General features: G+C 35.9%; 1 protein-coding gene across 5 annotated transcripts in view; it reads right to left on the bottom strand.

Annotated features, from left to right (window-relative positions):
- LOC131031180 (callose synthase 9) overlaps positions 1-27,563 on the bottom strand; it is a 222,601-nt gene that overhangs the window by 137,667 nt on the left and 57,371 nt on the right. For all 5 annotated transcript variants that reach the window (XM_059209486.1, XM_059209488.1, XM_057962221.2 and 2 more), the window contains 8 exons: positions 24,383-24,508; positions 8,615-8,691; positions 8,455-8,527; positions 2,052-2,165; positions 1,691-1,793; positions 1,400-1,523; positions 1,066-1,255; positions 925-977 (listed from right to left, as the gene is read on the bottom strand). In XM_059209486.1, coding sequence (XP_059065469.1) covers positions 925-977; positions 1,066-1,255; positions 1,400-1,523; positions 1,691-1,793; positions 2,052-2,165; positions 8,455-8,527; positions 8,615-8,691; positions 24,383-24,508 — 860 coding nt within the window. The remainder of the gene's footprint in view (positions 1-924; positions 978-1,065; positions 1,256-1,399; positions 1,524-1,690; positions 1,794-2,051; positions 2,166-8,454; positions 8,528-8,614; positions 8,692-24,382; positions 24,509-27,563) is intronic.

The following is a 27,563-nucleotide window of genomic DNA, read 5'->3' as shown; positions in this document are numbered from 1 at the left end:
TGATGGGGTATGATGCATTGGTATGTAGATCCAACACATCTCCAATAGTCGATGTCAACATATAAGGACAAGAGAAACTCTACAAAGAAGCTGCATAGCATATTTAAAGGGAATGTCAATGCTGCTAGTTCTACTGCATCTAGTTCTAATGAACCATTGCTGATTTTGATTCTTCAAACAAAGAGCAATATGAATATTTACTTCCACATTATTCAAGTTTTTCCATGTCCTACACAATATGAAAATTAACTATTTTCTTATTTTGGCAGATAGTATACCCATTTTGATTTATCCTTTGTCATTGAATAATCAATTACAGAGTGTTTTTTTGGTTAGTTTTGTTTATTTTATGAATATCATGAATAGTTTTTGTTTATCGTCATATATTTCACTTTTTTTGTACAGGCATACCTAAGCTATACCCAACCCTTCATCCCCGAAAAACCTGGAAACATTACATGTATCCTGCTAACTTAACCAGAAGGGAATGCATAAACGGCCCAATTCGCACCTCATCCTACAATGACAATTGTACTTCTTTCAACTCTTGAATAGATGATACTTGAAAAGCAATCAAACCCTTAGCTGAATAATTAAAACCTATAGCTAACCATGGTCAAAAACAATCTGTGCCTTTTCTGCTTATGGATCTGTCCTGTATGATCAGACTACTAATAAAGGCCTTCATGATCTACCACTGTAACCTAGACGAAGTATGGAAATGACCAGGGGTATGATAATGTCATTCAAAGATGAAAGCTTTCCAGATGTATTAACTAATAATATTCTGCTCCGAACAAAAGCATGTCAGTAAATATGAGGGAGAATTTAATATTAACAACATTTCTTTTGAAAACCTAAGAGAGAATAAACTGTAATTATCACATAATCAAAATTCTGGTTGGATCTGGGATGCACACATACTTGAGGAAGTCACTTGTCCTCTCATACAGACCCCGTCCAATATAATAGTGTTCCTTCAATCAAGCAAAAATATGTTATAAATTAACAATGTAACTTTCATTGCCAAAGTTCACAACAGAAAAAGTTTACATATTTTTCTACCTGACGCATCCACTTCATGAATCGAACAACTGACCATTGGTCACATTTGTTTGTGAGCATCCGGCAAGCAGGAATTCGCATCAGTAAACTCACAAAAATCAGGGCAGCAGCATACACTCCTAATACGAAAATATATGCTCTGAAAAAGAAAGAATTTGAATTTGACCCACTCTCATCTTGAAGCCCTTTCCTGCATGTTGAATTGCTCTATAACTGTTACCATGGTCTGTTATTCTAGATAATAATTGCAGAAAAGCTCAGAAATAAAAAGAATACTCCGCAACTTACTGAGAATAAAATATCTTCTAGAGCACAAAACAAATGTAATACTTACACATAAAGATAAGTAAGGATCCCTGAAAATACTCCAAACCAGACAAAACGCAGGAAAATCCTAGAAACAGCAAGGCTACGGGTTGTAGCGTATGCTCCATACATCATCAAAATGTCAAGAATACCTGTACCACCAAGTATAGAAGACTAACATCAGTGCATTGCATCTACCCACAAAACAAAAAAGAGCACAATACTACCCTGATTCACAGCAAACGTGAATAGATGTTTGGAGGATATATTTCTTGGTAAAAAATATGAATTAAGGGGATTATTGGTTAGTCTCCCTTACTTTCTATGAACTTCATGACAAGAAATGTTGGTCCAAGGCTAAGAAGATCCTTTATTGTATGCAAGTTAAATTTTCCTTTGTTGAAAGCTATAATGGTCAAACCCTGTAAAGCATTCAAGCCAAAGCTGAAAATTAGAAACGGTGTTGCCTATAATAGGCAGACTAAATCTATGAGAACATTAGAAACATCCAGTTATAGATCATTAATCAGACAGAATATGAAAAAATTAAAAAAATTGTTAATTTGTAAACAGAGATGGACACCAATATTATTCTATAACAGGATAAATTAGAAATATCTCAAAACAGATTGTTGGATACTATAAAAAGAAAATTAACCTCAGAACTGAAATTTCCAAACCTGGAAGACCATAACCAAGAAGATCCATAACCGATGAAAGCTATGATACAGATGAAAGAATGTCCGGTGTTCCACAAAGCATGTTTTTCCAGTTCGTTGATTTCTTCTCAAAACCTGCACAAGGATCATAGAGGTAGCATATTACAAGGATGAAAAAAATTCATAATGTGTAACCTATTGGTTTCTAGTTTGGACAACAATGAGCACCTCAAATTGCTTTCAGAAAAACTCTATTTTAGGCACACTTAAGACAATAGAAAACCTGCAACAGAAGTACCATAATAGGAAGCCAAAAAACACAGCCTCTTTCAAGTACCAAGACTATGTGATGCTTGAATAAATAATGGATTAAATAAGGTGTAACGAAACATTGTTAAAACAAGTATTCTCAGTGCTCCTTGATTTCTATTCATATATCTATAACATCAAGTTATACATAAGGCAATAATTTATAAATTTTGCTTTCACTATCCTCACATTAAATTTTGGGTTTGGCAGTAATAGAACTGCACTGGTAAGGAGTAAGGTATGGTGCAGCTTCAGACTGATGTATCATGTAAATAACATTAAATTCATCCTCTCACTTTTTTTATAAGGTACACAATACTGAATAAGGCAGTATGCTGTAGTTTGATATCAAGTATATAATCCCAGGATTTGAATTATCAAAAGTGGACATTCAATATTCTTGGCTTGTCCTCCTAATTTTTGTGATATTGAAAGTGAAGCAGGAAACTTCACTAAAAAGGGGATACACAATTAATTATATCATTAACATTGTCTCAGTAATAATATTTGAAAATCCTAACTGTCAAGCAAAACTATTGTAGAGCACTTGATTCATGGTTACCAATCAGTGTTCTCCTATTCCAGTTATCTTTTTAGAACTGAATTTGGCTGCCCTTACCCACCTTCCATATTATCATCTGAATCAGAACATCAATTCCTTTTTTTCATTAGATTGTTAGTGACAGATACTTGAGGTTTAGGTAGCTGAGAATTCTGCAGGAACTGATGTAATTCCAGGAAGCAGCAGAACTGTGTCTGAGGTATAAAGTCTGTGTCAGTGCTAAAGCATGGTTGATTACTCACTATCAATACAAATTAAGGAATTCCTTCCTCGTTTGCCTTGATAATTTTTTAATTTCTAAGCATGCCACAAGCAATTGTTTGTGTCTTCCTCAATTAAAGAGCTTAGGAAATTACACAGTATCCAGATTAATACATTTTGAGTTGGCAAAGGCTTAAGGTCTCATCAGCAAGTTGAACGGAGAAAAATCAGCAAGAAGCAATTCAAAAATCTTCCCATGGCTTTGCTTTTTTTGTTAACTCATTTAGTGTTTAACCCATAATGTTGAAACAATAAGGGTTTAGCAGGTCCCCCCATTGCAAGCCACATGTTGAAAAGAGTCAAAAGACAAACTCACCAACATTGCCATTTACTGAAACCATAAATGAAGGGATTGTTATGCAGCTTCTTATCCATTCAGTGACTCATTCATCAAACAAAAAGCTTTTGAAGCCTAGGCTATTAAATAAATATTGTGTCTGTTAAATAAGGCCTTGCGCAAGTCCCAACTCTGATGTTGGAGTTATGTTGATGAAAATGTGAGCTCAATGAGAATGCCAGCTTCTTTAACCAGAAAAGATCCTCATCAGATCTGGCATAATTTGCAAGGATGGGTAAGAGAGTTGAGTCGATTGATTTGAAATCCATGTTGGAAAGGGATGTGAAGCATGAAGCAAATCTTACACTAAGAGGGTTTGTAGTGAACTTTTGTAGTTAGTATACGAATTTCATAGTCAATTTTCCATTTCATCCTTAGAGAAGTCCACTCTAGGTGGACTTTCCATTCAATGGTAGCATTCATTTTCTTTTTTCAATTGGATGTTGGGCCATGTGATGGTCAGGTATGTATGGTGTTCTATAGATTTTCGAAGATCTTGGTCTCTTTCTGATGGCAAATCAGTAGCTGGAGTAACATTGGTGAGGATGTAAGCTCAATGAGAAGTACTGCATCCTTTAGAGGAATCATGATCCCAACCAGATCTGGTAGGACTAGAAAAGACGGGTGAAAGAATTCAGTTGATTGAGTTGCAAGCAGTGCTTGAGAGGGGTAGAAAGTATGAAACAAAGCTTACATCAAGAAGGTTTGAAGTAAACTTTTGCAGTTAGTCACTAAGACTGATTTACCCTTTCTCTAGGGCCTTGCAACCCTATTACATGAAATGATTTAAAACAAGAGTCTCTTAAGAACACGACTTCAAAAGACTTTGATCTAACCTAAATAAGAATCCTATAAATTCACCCCAAATATAGTTACAGCCTAATATTACACATTCAAAAGAGCCCTAGATTGCAAAATACTATATCTACATTACTTCTCTTTGATAATGCTCCATCCAGACCCTGAACATGCCTAGTCTCAAACTTGATCAGAGCAAATTTATCTAACACCAAACAAGAATAAAATTGAAAACTGAGTGATCAACGACTGCGGCCCAAAGCATTTCAGAGCTAGCAAAACATCTTTAAAGTCAAAAGTTATTGCTTTAGGATTGATTGAAACTTTAACAGAGATATACTGGAGTTCGAGTGCATTCTTGGCAAGTATATGAACATTTTGGGCACCCACTCATGTTACACATGCAGATGGTGATAGATCAATAACGGAATCCATCCCTTCCTGCTCAATGGATATCAAGGTATCCCAGACCCATTATTCTCAGACAATTGTTTAGATTAGCCACTCTACAGCGTAAAAACGAAATAGCATTGCCTTGCCCGATTCTTTCGGATATGCAAAAGATACCTTATGAAAGAAAGGATAAGTGACAACCATACCTCTGATCTTTTTGTACAATCCCTCCATCTTATTTGAAATTTGAAATGCTTTTTTGGAAAAAGGAATTATTTCTTCCCATAATTTGATTTGACATAGAATCCACTCTCGTTCTGTTTAATATCCTAGATTCCTCCTCTCCCCACATATAAGTCGAATATAATGTAATATGGTTGTTATATGAATCAACTAAATTTACATAGAAGTCCCCTTCAAAAGTAAGTAAATACATATGAAACATGTAAAGGGCAGTTAATGTTAGAACATTTAATTATATTTTAGTCACCTATATTTAGTTCCTTGTTTAATGGTCATTTAGCTTTTTAGTTAATTAGCTTTTAAGCTTTATTTAGCATTTAGCTTTTCCTTTTTAGTTAATTAGCTTTTAAGCTTTATTTAGCATTTATCTTTTTAGTAGTTCACTTTAAATGACTTGTTCTTAATTTAGAACGCCGTCTTGTAATCTCTATATATACGCTTGTATATTGTTGAATAGATTATCCGATTATTGAATCATTCATTCTATTTATTTTTCATGGTATCAGAGGGGGTCGATGGGATTCTTTAAAGTTTGGCAAATTTTTTAATAAAAATTCATGGCCTTCTTTTTGGAATTTTTCCAAATTTTTTTTTTTTTTTATACAAAAACGATTTTGCTTTTTTGAAGGTTTTTTGTGGGTTTTGAGGGTTTCTTGTTCGTGGGCGAATCTATTTGTGCTAGGCAGCAGTTCATGTTTTTTTAAGGGTTCTGTAGATTTTCGGGCTTGCAACCTAGAGGTTTTTTTTTGCAGATTGAAAATTTTCCTAAGGTTTATGCCATTTTCGACCAGGGTTTTGACCCTTCAGTTCAAGTCAAAATTTTATTCTGGTTGCAGATTCTTGGTGGGTTTGCATCGTTTATCGTGCCTCAATTTTTGAGCCGTCAGATCTGCATTCTGTTTTCAGATTCTTGCTGGGTTTTTCGAGAGATTTTTTGGGTTGGTCTCAGATTTTCTAGGTGTCTCATTTTCCGTGCCTCAAATTTTGTGCCAGTTAATTTGCCTTGGAATTTAAAAACAGTTTCCAATTTCTACTAATTTTGTGGCCGTCGGGAATTTTGTTGTCTTTTGGGCACCGTTTATGCTGTTTTAAGTTTGCAGAAAATTTTGATTTTTGGGTTTCTTCCAAACCTCGAAATTTGCGCCTTAGAATTCTCCTCCAGGGTTTCAAATTTTTTGTGCAGCTGCTTCTATTCTGATTTTTTAATCAGATTCTTCTGTATCATGCTTTCACCAGGTTGATCTCGTTCAACATCCATTTTCGTAATGGCATCTTTGAGCAACATCATGTTTGAACATAGTCAGAAGTTAAGTGGCCTCAACCACAACACCTGGAAACAGTGCATGTTCACGATATCTGAATATTGTTGCCTTGATCAGATTGATTTAGGCCAAACCTTGTCTTACAGGTCCCAGGGTTTTCACAATTGTTTCTTGAAAAATTGTCTGTCAATTTTTTGTTTTTTTCCACAAAAAATCATGGGAGGGTTTTCACGATTTTTTCCTCAAAAATTGTTCGTAGGGTTTATAATTTTCCCTTAAAAATTATCTCATCTGTAATCCGCGATATTCGCGTAAGATTTTAATTATCTGGGTTTTACCGTTTTTTACCACAAAAACGATGATTTGTAACCTCAGATTTCTTGGTTTTTCGATTTTCTCCTCAAAATTGTAAATTCTTTTTCTGAGGGTTCCTATTTTAGGGTTTGACGGTTTTTTCCTCAAAATCGTGCTTTGTTGCAGTTAGTTTGGGTCGCACCTACCAGGGCAAACATCTACAACCTTAGTATCTTGCAGTCAGCTTTGGAGTTGATACTCTTCTGCAAAAGGGTTTGCCGATTTTCCTCAAAATCATGGTTTCAGGTTTTCAGTTTGGTTACCCAACGTTAGGTTGGATGGATTCTGGTATTCTTGGTCATTAACACTTTTTAGATCCAAGGAGGGTCTCCACTGCAACAGAGTGTTCTTTTCATTTGTGATCAAAAGACCTGCAGTGTCTTTTGTAGGGTAGTTAGTAGATAGAATGACCATTAAGGGAGGGTGTTAGAATATTTAATTATATTTTAGTCACCTATATTTAGTTCCTTGTTTAATGATCATTTAGCTTTTTAGTTAATTAGCTTTTAAGCTTTATTTAGCATTTAGCTTTTTCTTTTTAGTTAATTAGCTTTTAAGCTTTATTTAGCGTTTAGCTTTTTAGTAGTTCACTTTAAATGACTTGTTCTTAATTTAGAACGTCGTCTTGTAATCTCTATATATACGCTTGTATATTGTTGAATAGATTATCCGATTATTGAATCATTCATTCAATTTATTTTTCAGTTAATCCTGCTGTGAACCAAGTTATCCCCCCCAAAAATGGAAGAACATAACTTACACTGGAAGCCAGCAGGATAGACTTGTGCTACAATTTTTTTCTCTATTAATAACAACCATAAGCTGCCTCCAAGCCTTGCCCTTTCATTGTGATTTATAAGGATACTAAAACTTCTGTTCTGAACCCATCTGTACAAACTTGCACTGCTGCGAACCCTAGGGCTGAAAAGTAGAAAATATGGTGGCTCTGACAATTATGAAATCTCTTTTCAAATAAAGCCTCTTCAGCTTTAAAATCTACAGAAGAAAAACATCAAATATCTTTTTTACTCTGCGGTAAGGTATGAGTGATGATAACAAAATAGAAATTCTTTAAAAATGCAAAACCTTGAGCTGTATTGTTAACTGAAATGTGAACAATCTTTAACTACACCAAAAATACAGTTAAAAGTGCATAAAAAAGGGGTTTTTTAAGAGGATTTGGTTTCGTTGCATACTCAGGTTGAATCCAGGACAGTATAGATGCTATTGAAGCCCAACACAGTCTCCATTGTTGTGCATAACAACCTGCTCCCACAAAACACACCCTACACTACTATCTAAGGTTTTATTTATAAAAGGTACAAAATCTTTAATCAAACAAAAATATTCCTAACATGCCCCACTAAATTATCTGCACAATTTTTAAGAACATAGCAATTACAATAAAGGTTCATAACATCTTCAGTTCCAGACTCTAGAAAATATCAGAGCCAGACTTGATGTTCATCAGCACCCTTACCTTTGTGTGGATTACTGTTGGTTTCACCTGCTTTGGCTGTTAGTTAGAAACTTCTCTTGTTTTAGTTTTAGAAATTTTTTACTTCTACTCGCAATTAACTCGTACTTCTGATTCCAAAGTAGGACTTACTCAGGGACAATAATATACTTTCCTTCTTACTTCCTTTAATTCTTTCTTTCTTTATAATCTCAACAACAGAGACATGTATTGCTCAAATTGCGTTTTATCTTCTGCTTTAAATGAATAGGAATGTTATGTATTGAATTCTTCTCAGGTTCCTTCAAAATTCTTATGGAAAGTCTATATGCCAACGCATTAATGATTTAGCATCAGTTTCATGCCAAATATTTAAGAGCTTAAGGAATATAATATAAGCTGCAACAGGAATTACAATATATTATGAATAAAATTATACAAACACTAACATTTTTCTTGGGTTTAGAGAAAAAAGCAGCTTCCTTACGCCACGGCCAGCCTAAGTCAAAACACCGTAAGGACCTGCATAGCAATCATTTAATTATTACTTCACGTATATTCTTTAATGAAAATAATAAATTGCATAAGACCCTTGAGAAAGTATCTCACCAAAAAAACTCATTGAAGTCATCATAGTTGCGCCATGAAGAATGCGAAGCTTTACCATTGTCACATATTGCAGCTTCCTGCATGGTAAATAGAGAGTATAGCTAAAAATTGGCTGGCAAAACATTTGTTCATTCAAAACTATGTGTCCTCAAGATCATTCAGTATTGTAAACTGTACCCTCTTAGACATAATTTCACGAATTTCTTGAAATATTTTCAACATAATCAAACATCATTTCACACCTCTCAACATTCAATAAATAGGAACTGTGAAAATTTCAAAAATACAGAGTGGATAGACTTCACAAAACACATGTGAATTAAGAATTAGAACATGGGCATTGTTAATGCAAACAGGAGTTTCAAAGATTGATTTGAATAATGTTTATTAGAAGTTAAGATTGTCAACCATTTGTTAGATTATATAACTTAAACCATCACAATGTGAGTAATATTAGATGATCCATGTTAATAATCCTTAAGACTCTTGTTGCAAGATAAATGGAGTTTTGAAGGATAAGTGTATTAGAGTCACTAATGGACTCAATCCTCCAAGATCACCTGCTAAACCAAAAGATGCCTTCCACAAAAAAGCAGCAAGAGCATAATAATGCTTGATTATGGGCATAATAGATCAGATTGAACTGGATATTACATCACATTACTGTACATATTATGTCTTGCTTGTAAAGGCAAAGTTAATAGATAGGATTAGACAAGATTGTGACATGTGTCTTAATCCTATGCAATGAGACAACTAACTTGATAATTAATATATGATCTAGGACTCGAGAACTAAATGTCAAAAGATAAGATAAGATCTAATTGACAACTAAGACCATAGTTGAACTCAAGGATGAAAAAATCGGCCAAAACATCGCCCAAATCGCGATTTATCGGTAGTCATTTGTCCCACCAATTTAATCTGCTAAAAAATCGTGGACGATTTTTGGTTAAAAAACGCAATTTCCACTATGAAAAATTGTGATAAGATCGCGAGTAAACTCTTAAAAATCGTCGTGGGCCGCGTGGGGAATGAGCATGAATTTATGGGGATGCAACTGGCGTGTTAGGGTTTTAATATATGTTTGATGAGATGAAAATTGCGACCTGCCCATGTGTGCATAATTAGCTTTCATGCAATTCAATGCTACCAAAGTGGTCAGGCAGGTGATAACTTCACATTCAATGCATTTTGATGTGAGGTGTTAGCTTCTAAGTATGCACAATAAATAAATTAATAATTTACTCTTGGCTTTTACTATTTCAAAAGTATATAATTTCAGGTGTTAGGAATAAGATTTAATTAAAATATATTTTGGGAAATGGACAATTATTATAATTTTTATTATTCTAAAATTATATCATGTTTCAGGTATAGATTTAACTATAATATATTTTGGGAGATGGGAAATTATTATATATTTTGTCTGTCTATATTATTAGGAGTGTTGTGTTAAAAAATATTTAAGTTGATTCTTGGGGTTAGTTCAGTCAATCTCAATGGTCGCTCAAGATAGTTTAAGTTGTGGGGATGAGGGTCCATTGCATATTGCTCGGGAGGTTATACAAGAGATTTGCTCAATAAAGATGTAAGCTTTGGTTGCTCGATTAAACTCATTGTTACTAGATTAAATCTTGGCAATACAGGTTCAAGATACACTACAAATGTTATAGCTGGTTGGAATGTAACGTTGCTAATATTTTAAGAAATTATATATTTTCAAATGTTTAATAATTTTGCCGATTTTTTGCCGATTCCCAATTTTTTTAAAAATTTCGGCCAAAAGATTTATTGTTGATTAAGATTTTTACATCTTTGGTTGAACAACTCGCCAAAACCAAAAATTCGCCCAAGGCCCGAAAAAAACTCGAGAAAAACTTAGCCAATACTCGACAAAAAACTCGAGAACTTAAAAAATGCTTAAATTTAATTAGAAATGAGTCAATAAATGAGAACACAAAAGAAACAAGCTGAGTCTAGATATATTTAAATGCAAAGTGGGTACAAAATTGCATCCTAATGAGAAATGTTGATGGCTAGAATCAAAATAGTAAATAGTTTTTGTAGAACTAAAAGTAAATACATCAATACAATTACATCTTCCTCTTCCCAACTCTAGTAAAAACTAGGGGAGAGGTAGAACTAGAGGTTCTAGTCCTAGAAGTCTATTGTGGGCGTGCCGCATGACTATGCCTCCTCGCTCGATATGATTGGCTCAAGCTGTGGCTCGTTCTCCATCGTGTATGTAGCTTTGCCTCTAGTTGCACCTAGCACTGGCAATGACTCATCCTCCTCATCTTCCTTATAGTCATCCAATGTGAAACTGAATTCACCCCCTTCCTCCTCCGTAGCTTGCCTCTCCAAATCATTGATGTCATCCTCTGTAAACAATGAGGCTGCTCCTACGTTGTCCAATCACTATAAGGATCTATAACATCCAAATCAATTGGACCAGTTGATGATTCCTCTACCTTCCTTATGCGCAACTGAAGATTATATTGCACAAAGACAAGGTCATTGAGGCATTTTTGGGCTAATTTGCTCCTCTTCTTCGTGTTGATGGCCTGAAACAAGCTCCAATTGCGCTCACAACTGGATGAACCACAAGGCTAACATAAGATTCTGAGGGCAAAATTTTTGAGATTTGGGGTATTTCCACCCCAGCTTTGGCACCAAGCATCTGCAAAATAAAATTGGGTTGAGGGTGAGAAAGAGAGGGGTAGAGAGATAGGTCTAGATCTCGGGGGAGAGAGGAGAGAGTGAGATGGAGTGTGGTAGAGAGGGGGATAGAGGAAGAGTGATAGGGAGATAGATAGGTCTAAAATTAGGGACAGTTAAAGTCGTAAATACTCGCCAAGCAAAAAACTTCGCCCGAGTTTTCGACGAGTAGTCCATCTATGACTATGATAAGACCTTCTAGAAAGATTCCTAGGACATAATTAAAATCAACATATGAATAGGACTTGTTGTGACGTTTTCACACATCGCCCCATTCCTAGTGGGACCCCAACTTTTTGCTTCGCTTAGGGGTCTTAGTTAGGTCATCTTAGCCTATTAGTAGTTGTACTCATTAACTTTTGCTAGTGAGAGAGGATACGTCTTGTGAATGTCAAGGTTACAATTTGCCAAAGGTTGCTAATGTTGATAAAAGTTGTCAAGTTCCTAGGGATACAAGATGTCGTTTGAGGTTGATAGTTGCACATGGAGTGGTAAGTTTGCTCGTAGTTCCGTCAGGAACTGCAAGCATGCCACCTAAGGTTATGTGTTTCAAGTCCACATCATGTAAGAGGGGTAAAATCATGAAAATATGTCCAAGTAATATTCAACGCTTTCACTTCAGCTATAAATTTGTGCAAGGTTTAGGGGGGTAAGTTGTGGATTGGTGTAAGACCTGTTGTAACCTATTTCACACATCGCCCCATTGCAAATGGGGACCTCCTTTTTTTTTTTGCTTTTTAGGGATTTTGCTTTGGCATTGCAGCTACTAATCACCAATCTTTTTGCAAATGAGTTAGAGTTTTGAGGTCATCTCGGGCCAAGTAGAGAATTCATGGTCAAATCAATGTTTGGACGTTGTCAAAGTGCTTAGAAGGTCTGAAGGACAAGGATCGCAATTGCTTTGGGTCATTTCTGACAACCTGCTATTTTTAGAAAAATGTTTGCGTTTTTTGCTTTTTTGAAAGTGGCAAATGGGTTTTGTTCCTCAAGCTATTTTGTTACTACCCATTTTGTCTGAATTTGAAAATCTCGCCTCTAGATATAAAAAGCAGGGCTTAAAAATTTATTTATTTTTTCTAAGATTAGGGTTTTGTTCTTTAAGTCATTTTGATCCTGCCCATGTCTTCTGATTTGAAAAATTCTGCTTTTAAGTGTAAAAAGCATGGGTCTGAAAATTTTTGTTTTTTCTGATATTAGGGTTTCAATCCTCATGCCAAATTATTCCTACCCATGTTCTCAGATTTTGAAAATTATGTCTTTGGAAAAAAGAAAAATGGGAACCCTAATTAGGGTTTTGTTCCAGAAAATCAGCCATTTTTATTTGTACCCATGTTCTCAGATTTCGAAAATAACATCTCCAAGTGCAAAAAGCAAAATGGAAATACAGATTAGGGTTTTTGTTCTAGATAAACCAGCAAGGTATGAACATGGCATGAACAATGTTGATCAAGTATAGAGGAAGAGTTTGGGTATGGCACATCGAAAATTTCACCTAAGTTGGAGAAGTAAAAATGGCAGATTCTTAGACAAGCTCGTCAAGGCTCAAAGTCAAACAAATGGAATGGCAGATGATCAATCAAATTGGCCCAAGGATGTCAAGTATGGAAGATGTTTAGGCAGGATCAATGTCCACCAAAGCATAAGAAAGTTGTCCAAGACTCAGTCAGGGCTTACCTTATGATTAAGTAAAAATGTCCGACACTTGGTAAACTCCTACCAATGGTTAATTAACTCTTGGCAAGAGTTAGTTAAACTCCAACTTGAGGTTAGACCATGTTGGAAGAAAAAATAAATAAATAAAGGCATGGAAATGTAAAGCAAGTTGGAAAATAAATTTGGTACATGAAATAAATTAAAATTATTTTCCAAAATTAAAATTATTTTCAAGGATTATTTTTCAACACTCTAAATTATTTCAAAAAAAAAAATTCAAGAATTTTGGAAATTAAAAGAAAGTTCTAGAAGATTCTTTGATAAAGATGAATTTGAGAGATAAAATAAAACTTTCCATTTTGGAAATATTATAACAAAAAATTAAAAAAAAAACAATAAAACAAAAATAAAACTTCTAAATTTAAAAATCCTAGACTCTATACATTTTCAACCAAAGTTCCCAGACTCGGACTCGGCTCTGACTCGACGAGGCTGACTCGGCTTGTGACTCAACTCAGACTCGACAATGACTCGGCAACGACTCGGCAAAATAGGAAAACCCTTGAACTTTAGAAATTTTTAACGATTTAAAACTTGTTTCATACACCCATTATTGAATTAAGCTTAAAGACACTATAACATCATCAAATAGAAGCTAATTTGATCACATACATAAACATACATCCATCACATGCATAGAAATGTAAATTGTAGATGAAAGAATTAGAAAACATAGATACATAGAGTTATAAATGTTGTCCAATGTATATAAAATCCATGATTTTATCACACTCTTACGTAGCATTATAAATCAGATTTAAAACATAATCAGACCTGGAATAGTCTTCAAATACATGAAAGGATTGCTCAGAAATGTTTCAAACAACACTGCTAGGCATTCAAATGATAAGGGCAATTGGTATGAAGGTCCTCCAAGTCTCCAAACTCATATAAATCTGCTCCAGCAATGATAGAACCTTAACCAGCAGTATAAGGCACCCAAGATTGATGTCAATAAGCCACCAAATAGCAGATTTCAGACCTGTTATAACTCCCATGTGCCAAGGCAAGATGTACAAACTTCTTGGAGTAGGGAGATCAGCCTAGAAAATTCAATTCTTATCCAAATATGACAAATGACCGCTCAAAATGCATCGCCCAACCGAGTCACGACCCTCGGACTCGGCGACTCAGGGAGTGACTCGCTGACTCGCGGCGAGTCAGGCGAGTCACGCCCCCTAACCCGTCCGAGCCCGGGTTAGGGTCACTGTGACTCGGCAGGGGTCACCCGGCCCGCTGACTCGCGTGACTCGTCGCGAGTCACGGAACTTTGTTTTCAACTAACTCATTTTCACAATTCATTATTCAGGTTGAGAATTTGGAGAGCAATTGAGAAGAAGTTTTCTCTCAAAATTTGTGAATTTTGAATTTTTGGAAAGAAATTTTCCAGAAGTGAATTCTTCTAAGTGTTTGAAATCAAGAAATTAGGTGCTTTTTTTAGATTTTAAGACAGAATTTCAGAGTTGAAGTTAAATTTCAGTCATAAAGAGGACCTAAAATCTGAATTTCACTTAATTTTCTTACCTCTCTATCTTATTTTATCAATTTCTTGATCAATTTCTTCACTTTCAGTCCGCTTTTTCGCAGAAATTTAACCTTTTAATAGGCTGAAAGTGAAATTTTCAGAAAAGAGGATTAAAAATCAGAATTAAAATCTGAAAATAATATTAAATTTTCATGTGATTTTGCAAGTTAAGACAGCAAAGTAGCAATGAAGTTCGCTAGCTATAAAGAAAAGCATGATGGGAATTGATCAGAATATGACGATGAGACTTCTTCCAAATCCGCCATGATGAAGACAAATTAAGGTTGGCAAGAGGTTTTCAAACTTCACCCAGCCTAAGGAAAATATGAAGAAGGTCACAACAAAGAGCAAACACAAATTGACAAAGCCTTTGCCAAGTCCGCCATGTCTAAGAATCTTCCAAGTCCACCTTGAACATGTCCAACAATCTTCCAAGTCCGCCTCAACATGGAGTCTTCCAAGTTGGCGTGACAAGGAGAAGATGAATTCCTTCCAAGCATGATCAAAGTCCACCTAGGCAAGTAACATTGTCAGACACATGGTAAACTCCTACGATTGGTTAATTAACTCTTGGCAAGAGTTAGTCAAACTCCTACACGAGGTCAAGCAAGCAAAATTAAGTTGAAAATAAACTAATGCATGGACGAGGTCAAGAAAGTTGGAAGGTGATTGTCCAAAGTTCGTCCAAAGCAACAAAGCATGAGCACATGGCAAAGTCTTTTGCCAAGTCTGCCTAGACATGTTCAAATTTTCATCCAAATCCGCCTTCCAAGTTGGCAATGAACATGTCAAGACATCATCCAAGTTCCCCAAAGTTGGAGCGTAAGCCTATATCCAAAATTCGCCAAGGATGAGCAAAGTAAGCAGCTTCCAAACATGATAGAACCTGATCAGATTATTAAACTTCAAACAAAGACAACAAAATTCGCATGGAGATAGGAAACAAAGCATTCCAAAAAGTTGAAGGAAGCACTCAATAAGTTCGACATGTCCAAGACTCATCCAAGTTCATCATAGACGGCGAATTAAAAGATAGCAGATTGGAAGTTTGATGAGCACAAAGACAAAGTAATATGTCTTAGCATATTCCAATTCGCCTACAAAGAAGAACATCTCTTTTCTTCTAAGTCCAAGATTCAAGAAAGTCCACCCTAGCACGATTAAGGAAGAATGTTATCCAAATTCACTAAGGAATAAAGCAAAACAGTCTAAACTTCCAAGCAATCAGGTTGGCTAATAAAAAGAGAAGGCTTGGAGAGTGATCTTACAAGCACATGACATGGAAAGAATAAATAAAACCTAGTGATCAGACCTCCAAATCTGATCCATGAAGAGAGGGCAATCCAAGTTCGCCTTGGAAGGAAAAGATTAGCCAAGGTTTGTCCAATAAAATAAGACACAATTTGAAACTTGTCCAAGGATGTGTAAATTCTGCCTTGCCAAGAGGAAATTTGCTAAGCAAGCATAAGGATGGCATGTATTCTTCCAAGATCGCCACAAATCAAGATCAAGGAAAATTGGAAAATAAATTGTCTAATCATATTTCTAAATCTGGCAAAGACAAGAAGGCTCGTGACTGTCCAAACTTTTCCAAATCCACCAAACACAAGGAGATGATTGTCCGAACTCTTTCCAAGGTATAAAACAGATTTCAGGCAAATTGAAGGATGATTGTCCAAGAACATTCCAAGTCCAAGGGCAAACAAATTGACACGAAGCATGCCAAGGCATTGAAGAAAGATTAAAGCATAAACAAAGGTTGGCTGGACTTCATCCAAGTCTGCCATGCCAGGAATAAATAAATTTGACAAGACAAGCACGTGAATCAAATTCTTCTCCAAATTCAAGGCACCTGAAAGAGTCTCCAGGCATCAAGAAAGAAAAGTCTTCAGACTTGGCGAAAGTATGGAAAGAAATTCCAGATTTCTTGAAGGATTTCATTTCTGAAGAGTCAAAGACAAGCTCCCACAAGAAACATAAATTGGCGGCAAGAAGAGTATTCCAGACAAATTTCCATACTTCGGCAAATTTTTCGGCATAAAATGGGGAATTCAAGTCAACATGTCCAGGTTCATTGAACACACTGCCTCTCAGCAGAAGAAGGGGGTACAATCCTAGAAGATAGCATCTTGTGCCACTTGTCTCTCATCTGAGGGATATTTGATCTATTTTGGAAAACTTTGATTAGGGTTACGTTGTTTTAATCTCGACCGTTGATTGGAAATCAATCTTGGCCATTGAATTGTAATTGGGGAGCCTATAAATTGAGCTCACCCCTCATTTGTAAATTAAGGGAGCATGCTGCAAAGCATGTTGAGATAAGCAATTGTTGCTTAGGATTGCCAAAATAATAAGTAATACATTGTTCGAATTGATGGTGATTATTTCCCTTACTTTGGAGTCTGCATGGTTCTTATCCCTCATCATAGTTTAGATTTTTTTTCATATATGCTAGATGAATGTAGGATTTGATAGTTTAGATTGGTGAAACTTTTTGCTCATACTTTTGTTGGATGGATGATTTTCATTCAATGTGTAAAGTTAGCCTGAGCTTTTGATGTGAATGCTTAACTTCTACTTTGAGTAATATTGTTCAATTGTTGGTATTATTCATAAGTGTGAAAATATTGAGCACATGTTTTGTGTAGTTGTCCTAAGTGTGGTGAAACAAAGTGTTGTTATTAGTTTCACCCAGTTTTTACCATCTCCTGAATTCTTAGGAATAGATTAGAATTTCTAAACCTTACCTCCTTTTCGATTTTCTTGAAGTCCGTGATCCAAAACCCAAACGATAAATCTCCATTGTGAATTGAAAAAGCCAAGTGTAAGTCCCTTTGTCTATTACCAGCATATCGCAACGCCCATTGAGCTTATCCACATGTCAAGGCCTAACAAAAGAAACCTTGGAATCGCCATATGGTCTTTTCGCAATCTTAACATGAGTGGTGGTTTTTCAAGAGAGGATAGAGTATCCTTGGATATTTTATTCTAATGTTCGGTATATGATAAAATGTACACCAACAAGACCTACCTCATGTTCTCATTTGAAAATTTTGTAAGTGCTTGGTCAAGGGGTAGTTTCATCTATAAATTAGTGCAATTGAGGGCTAGAATTGCGCCCATGAAGCGGATAAGGTAGGATGAAAATCTATCTAAGTCAGACAATAGCCCCTTCTTGACTTGTACAAACTTGTGCAAGCTCACCCTTCGGATGCGCTCTAGCCTTGTGGGGGATTCGAGTTTGCTTGGGGTCTTTTGTGCATACACATAGATCAAGTGCACTCTTGGCAATCTTTTGGTGCAAACATGCCCCTCCCATGCGCTCTAGCCTTTCATTTGTGCAAGGCCACCAGGAAATCCTAGCCTTGCATTGATCTATGCATCACTACCCCTAAATGTTGTTGTTGCAAGACAGCATATTAAGTGCGCTCAAGGAAGTAAGAGATGTGTGAAGCTTAAGATTTGACTACACTTATGCCCCCCCTTTGGTTGTATAAACTTATGCAAAGGTACCCTCCAAACACATAATGCATGTAGGAGGTCTATATGCACTATACGGGAAGGATCAAATTTATGTGAGCTACATCCTCAAACCGCCCATGATGTCTTGAGGTAAAATTTCACTAAGTCAATGAAAATGCAAGACTTCATCCTAAGTCCACCATTCAAGCAAAAACTGTAAAGCATCCCTCTAAATCCACCAAAGGTAAAACTGAAGGTGTTTTTTAAAGATGCAAGGTGAGGTAAGATTTGTGCCCATGTTGATGAAAGGAACTGCTCCTAAATGGATGATCTTCAATCCTGCCATACAAACAAGGTGTCTAAATCCACTCTACGCATAAAGGATAAACAAGGTTCAATGAAGAATAGGGTCAGCTGGAAGATGTAGTGCAAACCAAGCCCTAAATTCCGCCAACGATTATGCATTTGTATTGAAATCCTGCTCAGCAAGCAAAAGTCCTGACTTAAGTTAGTGAGAACCCTCAAAATGTGTAAAAGAAACCTAAGGTGAAACATGTGGGGGTAATAGGGCCGACCTGACTTACAATGATTTGAATCCAAAACAAGACAAATTTCCATCCCAGGTCGGTCTTATAAGTGAAAGGTTGAAACTCGATCACCAACACCTATATAGGGGGGGAAACATTTCATTTGCACATCAAATCTATTTCATTCTCAAAGGTATTCATTTATGCAATCACATATGTCAAGTGTGCTCCAGCAACTAGCGCAAGACGACATGATATTTGCGCTTTACCTTGTGTAGACGTATTCCCAAATTCAGCTCTGCATAACAAGCATCCAAATGTGCTCATTAAAGCAATGCATATAAGCTACTTATATCCGCTGTGCAAGCCTAGACCTCATATGCGCCCAATGAGAGAAGAAGTAAAGAGTAATCAGGTCAGATCAGACATCAAGGCATAATTATCAGACTGTAAAACATGGAAAGGATCAGACCTAGATGGGTGAATCAGACCTTAAACAGCATCAGTGATCAGACCTGAAATATAACTCAAACCTAGACGCATTAAACTCGGATTTGAAGTGTTAAATCAGACCCTAATTCGCACACAGAGTGTCAGAGCAGATGTTATTAATTTGCATGATGAATTGTGAATTGTAAAGGTGGAAGAACTTCAGCATTTGAACCTTCATTTATACCCCTTGGTGAGCAATCAAGCCAGCTGACTTGACTTGATGAGCAAGTTAAAGAAAAGCAAGAAGTATATAGGCCGACCTCAATTTGTACAAGCCTCCCCATCAATTGTGCTAAAGTTTGTGCATGTGAATTGTTAAAATCTGCTCATGATAGAGACAAGATTCTAAGTCAGCTCATGAAAAAGGTGATTCAAAAGATTAAAATGCAAAACAAAGGGTGATGAATAGGCCGACTTGATTGGTTAAATGCAAGCATCTATATCATATGCGTTATGCAAGTTTCTGTCTTAAATTGTGAAATCTTGAGACAAGAAAATTTTCTTTATTAAAGATCATATGAACATTTGTCGTCATGGCAGGGACATGACATGCCCAAGTCTGGATAACACAAAGATAACTTCAGTTTAGCCAATGAATGTGAACCTAGGGTGCGGCGTCCATTTTCAGTGAGTCGGATTGCATATTTTATGAACAGCACTAGCTATTTGATTGCTGCATTTTGTGGGAATATTCGAATTAGTTATGTGATGTCATTTAATTATTGGGTTGCTCATAGTTTTGAGAAATTTTGTATATTCAATTCACAATATAACTCTGGAATTTTCAGCTCTTTGTATTTCCGAATATTTTCACTTTTCTGAGTTATTAGTTAGCTGCAAATATTTTTGTTATCTGCAATTTATTTGTCATTTCAAAACTTTTTTTTTTGATACGTAAGATGGAGATTATATTAATGTCATTTCAAAACTATTGCAAACACTATCAAAATACAAAAAAAACTAAGGCAAAACAGGGCAGCTTTCTACAATTTGACCTCAAAATTACCACGCACACTACTACCCTAAAAATCTGGTAGCATGCCTTTACTTCATCAATTATACAAAGTTAAAACGGTGGATAAGTTTGGAACAGAATTGAATTCCATCAATATGAATGTTCCAACTCAAATAAGGTTTTTATTTGGTAGATATGGTCAGATTGCTAAATCATACTCTATCTGTGATTTTCTCTAAAGATTCAAAAATGGCTTACATATTAGTTCATTAAAAAAAATATGCAATTATAGAAAAACTGAAGATAGAATAATGACTTCCCTTGGTTCACTTTCCAACCTACTTTCCTACCAAATAATGTCCCTCATATGACCTTATCATCCAATCAGAATTCCCTCCTACAGCTGCCATGGGCCTAGGACATAACCCTAATCATCCCAATTGACTCATGCCTCTTGTCCTGCCCATATACCAGAACCACTCTTTTACCAAAAGCGACATCTTCAAAATGAATCTCCTAAGAGAGCAGAATTGGCAAGAGGGTGTTGCCATTCTGTTCATAGGTGTGCTAACATTCCTCATTGGCAAGCCTCCTACTCTTAGTTTTCATGACGTATGCTTGTGTCTTGGTGTTGTTAGGTGTCTCTCTTGGCATTCCTTATGGTTGTTGTAGATGAGGCTTTGCTTTATTGTTTTGTCCCTACAGACCTATCACTCTTCATGAGCTGCACATGATTTTGGTAGTTAGTTAGATATGTCATATCTATAGTACAAGGTAAAGCCCCCCTAATAGACCCTTATAAATTTAATCAAATAAAACTTATATGATAGCATAGAATAATCATGTCTTCTACTTAAACGAATATGTACAAATCTAAACTACTCTTTCACCAATTCAGAAGATCTTTTGTGAAAAGCAGATAAACTAATACCTATGAACCCCAGGGATACATCTCCTACATATTTTGATCCATCCCTTATAGATGACATTTAGGATGAATTATAAATGTCCCCACTTGTAACCAATTCTGGAAAAATTGAAAATATTTCCAAAATGTCAAAATGCAACTAGCAAAAGGTAATAGGTGGCCGCAAAATGAGCCCACACCCTTTTAACCAACCCTAAACCTAAAACAGCCATAGTGACAAATAAAATCAGAAAACAAATTCATTTTATAACTTTCCAAATTGTCAAGAAGAAGACAAACAAAACAAGCAGTTGAGAAGAAAAGAGAATTGCAGCAAGAAAAAACCGAGAAAGAATCAAATCTACATCATTTCAGATTACTGTGTTATCCATTATTCATTTGAACAAATTATTTTGTATTCTTTTTTTTTTTTTGCAAAGTTCCAAACACTTAGGGAGGATTTCTCTTTCATTTTTTTATTTTTGCACTTGCAACTGTGCTTTGAATTATCAACAAAAAACAATGAACAACAATGTGAGTAGTGACTAGTGAGGATGAAGATGTTCAAACAAAGTTGTCACAGAAGTACTACATAAAATAACTCATTTGAATGCCCTTGAAAACTCCTCTAAACTTATGCAAGGGCCTAACTTATGCAAAGGGCCTATTTAATTCAAATAACCTTATTTACAATTTCCAACATCTTTAAACAAAAACAAGGAAAAATAAAACTTCAGAAGTGAGTAATGTATGACCATATCATTTCAATGACCATAGTTGCAACTAAACAGAAGTTTATTCTCATTTTTGTGCATAATTGGACAAGAGGCAAGAAGTTTTAAAAATAAATCTAGCTAAGAAATGCCGAAGTAACCAGGTTGTACGTGGAGGATAAGGCAAACAGTAAGCAAATTCCAATAGGGACTATGCAGCCTAGGATGTTGTTGCCCACCCAAAGCATAAATGTTGAGTCACAAGGAAGATGGTTCGACCAAGGGAAAGAAATAGGATACTGATGTTGCAAGAATGTTTAAAATGTAGTCACATGGAAATGGTTAAATCTTCTATTGCCAATTTTTTCTTCACCCCTACAATAGCACTTAATGTGCCATGTTTTCCCTCTTTCAAATAAATGTTAGAAAATGTAATTGTTGTCAATCCATCATTTGAATCCCCCTGCCCCTTTCTAAACACAAGCTACATACTACCCTCCTTGATAGAGAGTGTTTGAAGGTGACTCTAGTTATGGAAGAAATGAAAAAATCTTGGATAAGGGATTGCAGATCTATCATCATGAATAGGTGGACGATTATTAGATATTGGTCACTCATCAATATCATTGTCACATGTTTAGCTAGCTCTTATTTATTTTATAACTATTCATTGTTAAAAAAAGAGCAATGATGCAAAGAAGCAAATTTACTAGACCCCATGTTGTGTTGATCTGCTGAAGAGCATATTGAAAGATATTAACAAGATGAATTGGAAGAATGTAGTGGATGTAGAAGCTAGAGACGTGCAAATGTTCATTTGAAACCATCACACCTGCCTTGTTTAGTTCACAATTTTTTTCAAGGAAAGAATTATACAAGACCATGGATACAAGAAGAGGTGGACGATTATTAGATATTGGTCACTCATCAATATCATTGTCACATGTTTAGCTAGCTCTTATTTATTTTATAACTATTTATTGTTAAAAAGGGAGCAAAGATGCAAACAAGCAAATTTACTAGACCCCATGTTGTGTTGATGTATTGAACAGCATATTGAAAGATATTAACAAGATGAATTGGAGGAATGTAGTGGATGTAGAAGCTAGAGACATGCAAACATTCATTTGAAACCATCACACCTGCCCTGTTTAGCTCACAATTTTTTTCAAGGAAAGAATTATACAAGCCCATGGATACAAGATTGGCTACTTTATTTTGCTGGAGACAATGTTTGAGGTGGAGCATCTTACAATAAATGATAGTTAATTGAGAAAGGCAAACATGGCTACAGGAAAAAGTATGAAACAAAAGACCCTTGATATGACTGGTGGTCCATAGCACGTTAAGAAAGTGGTGATTTTATTATCAAATTATTACATTGCTAATTTTAATTTATTAATGTTTCTAACTCATAAATTATTTTCATTCTTTATAATAGCATTCACTCTTTGTTATTTTTGGGTAATTTTTGTTACTTGTTTGCACATATGTTTGCTCCTTCATCTTACTTATTGTGCAAATCATAAGATATATTGACACAAACTCTCCTAGCATTGGAGAAATTTATATAACATTTGACAACGTTCTTGGAAAGATGAAGTAAGGCATTCTTAACAGGGATCCTAACTTTGGATTTTATGAGGAGCATATTAGACCAATTCTGACACAATATTGGAATGCCATGAAAACTCCACTTCATATGGTGGAATATGCTCTAGATCCTAAATGATGCATACCAAGGCCCAAATGAGTGCCTCCATCTTATGAAGAGGTGAAAGAAGGGCCCATAAATGCCCCTTCAAAAAATGTATACTGATGAAGATTTTATTTACTTCGAACGCAATGGTTAGCATTTGTCAACCTTTGTAATCCAACATTCAATAAACTAAAGGCAAAGACAAATGGAACTAAATTAGCTCAAGTTAAACCAATTAGATAGTGGATGTGGCATGGCGAGAATGTGCTAGAGTTGACGATACTTGCCACTCACCTACTTTGGCAGCTTATCAATTCCTATACTACAAGACTAAATGACCCTGAGCATCATCAGACCCCAAAAGCGCATGTGCATGTTGATCTTGGAGATGCCACACAATCTGATGAGGAGTCACAAAAGTGATTGTTTGGATTCAATTTGATAAGCCAACACTCACAATGATAGTGACTTCGATATGAACTCTTATTTTAATGCAGTGTCAGCAAATATTTATTAGGGGCAGCCTCAAACTTTGTATGGTTTTCCCATTTTGTAGTTCAAACTTGCAGCCTTTGGGTGTTTCCTTGTACTTTTCATATAATATATGTGCACATTAACAATTAAAACACTTATTAATTTGTTTGTCAACTCACCTATCAAATCTAAATTCAACTCTAATATTATTTATTAAGATTCTATAATGTATATGATGAGTGTTCTACCAATGTTATCATATTAATATTTGAAATTTCCAATATTTTAACATTTTACCATAAGGGGCAAGCACTTGTGCAGGATAATTGCGCAGTTTTGCATAGAGATGTTAAGAGTATTTTATAATAGCTATCCCATCCCATCCTCTAAACAATGGCATCCCAAAAAGAAGTATCCCCATCCCCTGCCATTCCCATCCCAAAAATTTGGTGTAACATGGACAAATGTGTAATGGACGATATTCATTTGTGCAATTTGACTTTACACCCTAAAATTCATTCTCCAAATATACAAACATTTAAAAAAAATACATAATAATTTTATTTGTACAAAGGAGTACCGCTGCTATAGTTTCATATAATGGCAAGATGACTTGTTCCAGAAAGGACGCTCCATCAGCAACAATACAACTCTTGGCTGGCTGTACCCGTTGTTGTCGTAATATTTCTTCTAACTCTCTTGCCATCTGCACAGAAGCCCACACTTAAGAAACAAAACTATGAACAGCGTACCATATAAATAATTAAATACTTGAAAGATCTAGCACAAAAAAGCTCAAAATATTTCAAAAGTGGCATGCAAAATGAGACATTCTCTTCCACTGATTTCCCTTGACACTGGCATCACCTCGCATAGATTTGAGGAAAATTATGTCTGTGTTCAAACTACCAAACAACTTTGAACAAAATTTAGAAGTGCTGAAGTAAATCAGATTATGTCTATTGATTTCTTCTAAAAAATAGGTATTGACATTTTTCAGCAAGGAATCTACCTTATGCTCTCTTACTTTTAGGATATTGTTTCAAAAGGTACGTTTGTTTATAGACATTGTTGTCTAAATCCCGAATCACACATTAAATGCGATTAGGGTCATAAGCAATTTTGAATCTAAATCCAGTAAGCGAGCTTTTGGTTTACATAATCTTACAGCTGGAGTTAGGCATTCAGCCCTACAAAGGTCTTTGTTTTTTAAAAATTAATATTAAAACACAATACTCAGACCGTTTCTTAAGTTAACAACTGTATTCTCATTGGAAGGGGCACGAACAATTCGAAACCATAGTTATAGCTCCTTTGAGGAAGCTATGAGCACTTAAGGTATACTCGTACACAAAGAGAATACACTCCTAGATATTTTTTGTGTGCCTGGAGATAGTGAGCATTCTTCACAGCAAATATTTCTACTTCTGACAGATGGTAATAGCTTATTTATGATATTCAACAAAAAATCCAAAATGTAGATTAATTGACTTTCTGTTTGTGACTTTGGCAGTACCTTTAATTTTCCGAAGATTTAAAATGACATTACCATTTAAGACATCTTCTCAAGGTGGAACAGAGACATTTGGAGGTTGTTTTAAGTTGAATAGAGATAAGAATTTGTTCACAAGCCTTCTAAACCTCATTTCGTAACAACCAGACAAGAATAGCATATAAATGTTGTTGTTGCAGAAGTCTTTAGATACAAACAGCAGCACTACCAGTGTTTGCTCCTGTTCTTGGTTGCTTTTGATATACAAAAAGACTGCAGATCCCTTGATCCCTTTTCGCAGATCAGGCTGTCTTATATTTCAGATCCTTTTCATAATCCCTTCTTAATTACTGATTTTCACCTTTGGTAGATATAGATGTTGTTCTGATTCGATGCCCTTGATCGACACACATAGACTCACTAATCTGAGGTTGTATATATAGGAAAATCAGCACCTGCCTATAAAATTCATTGTCAAAATTCACTGTTAATATGCAAAATTTATGGGGGCATCCCCTAGCAGTCCCCGGGACGTCCTCAGGACGGGGACACCTGAAAAAAATACTGGGGACGCATCCCCGGGTAACAGAGAATATGTGTGTGTGTGTGTGTGTGTGTGTGTGTGTGTGTGTGTGTGTGTGGTCAAAAGCATGATAGTACGCCCTCCCCAAGATTGCTTGTCTCAGTACCTTCCTAAGGCATGACACATGGAAGACATTATGGATTCTACTATTTGTCTCAGTTCCAACTCATAAGCAACCTCAACTATCCTTCTTAAAATCTTATATAGCCCATAGAATCTTGGATTGAGCTTCTTAGCTCCACTCACTTTGATTAATGATTGCTTATAGGTTTGTAACCTTACAAAAACTAAGTCCCCAACTTCAAATGACCTTTCAGTTCTTCTTCACTTAACATATATCTTTTGTTGATTTTGTCATAATGTCTACATTTCGTTGCACGAAATCTTTACCTCCTAGCATGCGACTTTCAATGAGGATTGAATCCCCAAATGAGGTTGCCTCATACCCATTCAAGGCCTTGAAAGAACTCATTCTTATTGACATGTGATGGGTAGTGTTATAGTATATTCCACGAGGTGTGACCATTTGATCCATGCTTTTTTTTTGCCCAATGACAGAGTTTCTTAAATATCCCTCCAACCATTTATTGACAATTTTCATTTGTCCATCAGTTTGTGGATGATAGCTTGAAATTAAAGTGAGTTCTATTCTTGCTAGTATGAAAATTTCTCGCCAAACAAGCTAAGGAATATGTTGTCCTTATCGCTAATGATGTTTCTAGCTAAAACATGTAGCTTAAAAATTTCTTTCAAGAAAACATCGGCTAATTGAGGATCTTTATAGTATATTGATATGGCAATGAAATGTGCATACCTGGTCATATGGTCCACCACAAAATATATACAATCTTTGCCTTGCACCTTTGGAAGTCTGTTGTGACGTATTCACACATTGCCCCATTGCAAATGGGGACCCCTACTTTTTTTGCTTTCTAGGGTTTGTTTTCTAGGTCTTTTGGGGTTTTGTCTGTTAGCCTTTGCATGATGAGTGCTGTCAGGGGGATCACTGGATAGCAGGCTTTGCTTAAGTCAAGGTGAGTTCACGATGCTGCAGAATTAGGGTTTATTTGAAAGTTTCCCTTAAGCTTAGTTTCTGCTCTTGTTGCTTATGGTGTCAGGAGGTCATTGAATTTTGATTGGGGAATTTTGTCTTTTGAAGGTCTAACGTGGGCAAATTTGGCTAGGACATGGAAGGAAATGAATCAAGGATCTAGCCTAGGGCAAAGTCAAGTAGAAAAGGAGGTGAATTAAGCCTAAAAAGAGGAATTTCGCTCCTGACCCTTCCAAAGGGTCTAGAGCGAATTTCTCCACAAGACACCCCACCTTAACCCAGGCTCTGAGCTAACCTTTTCCTGGGTTTGAATGAAGGTAAAAACACTTGTGTAAATGAAGAAAGGTGAAAATGAAGCCAGGACTTGAGCTCAAACTTGAAATTCGCTCCTGACCCTTCCAAAGGGTCCAGAGCGAAATTCATGTAAAACCCTATTTTCTACAAAAACTGGAGCTATATGTCGACCTGAAGGATAAATTTGCATGATCATGATGGAAGGAAGCCTAGAAAAGTGTGTCCAAGGCATGAAATGGGGGAAGTAAGTGGAAGATTAAGCTAAAGTTAGAATTGAAGGGTCAAGAGCGAAATTCTTGAAGGACACCTATTTTCCCTTGGAAGTGGTCAAATCCTTGGTT

This window comes from Cryptomeria japonica, chromosome 8 (assembly GCF_030272615.1).
Source record: "Cryptomeria japonica chromosome 8, Sugi_1.0, whole genome shotgun sequence".
NCBI classification, from domain to species: Eukaryota; Viridiplantae; Streptophyta; class Pinopsida; order Cupressales; family Cupressaceae; genus Cryptomeria; species Cryptomeria japonica.
This window is presented reverse-complemented; position numbering and strand designations above follow the sequence as displayed.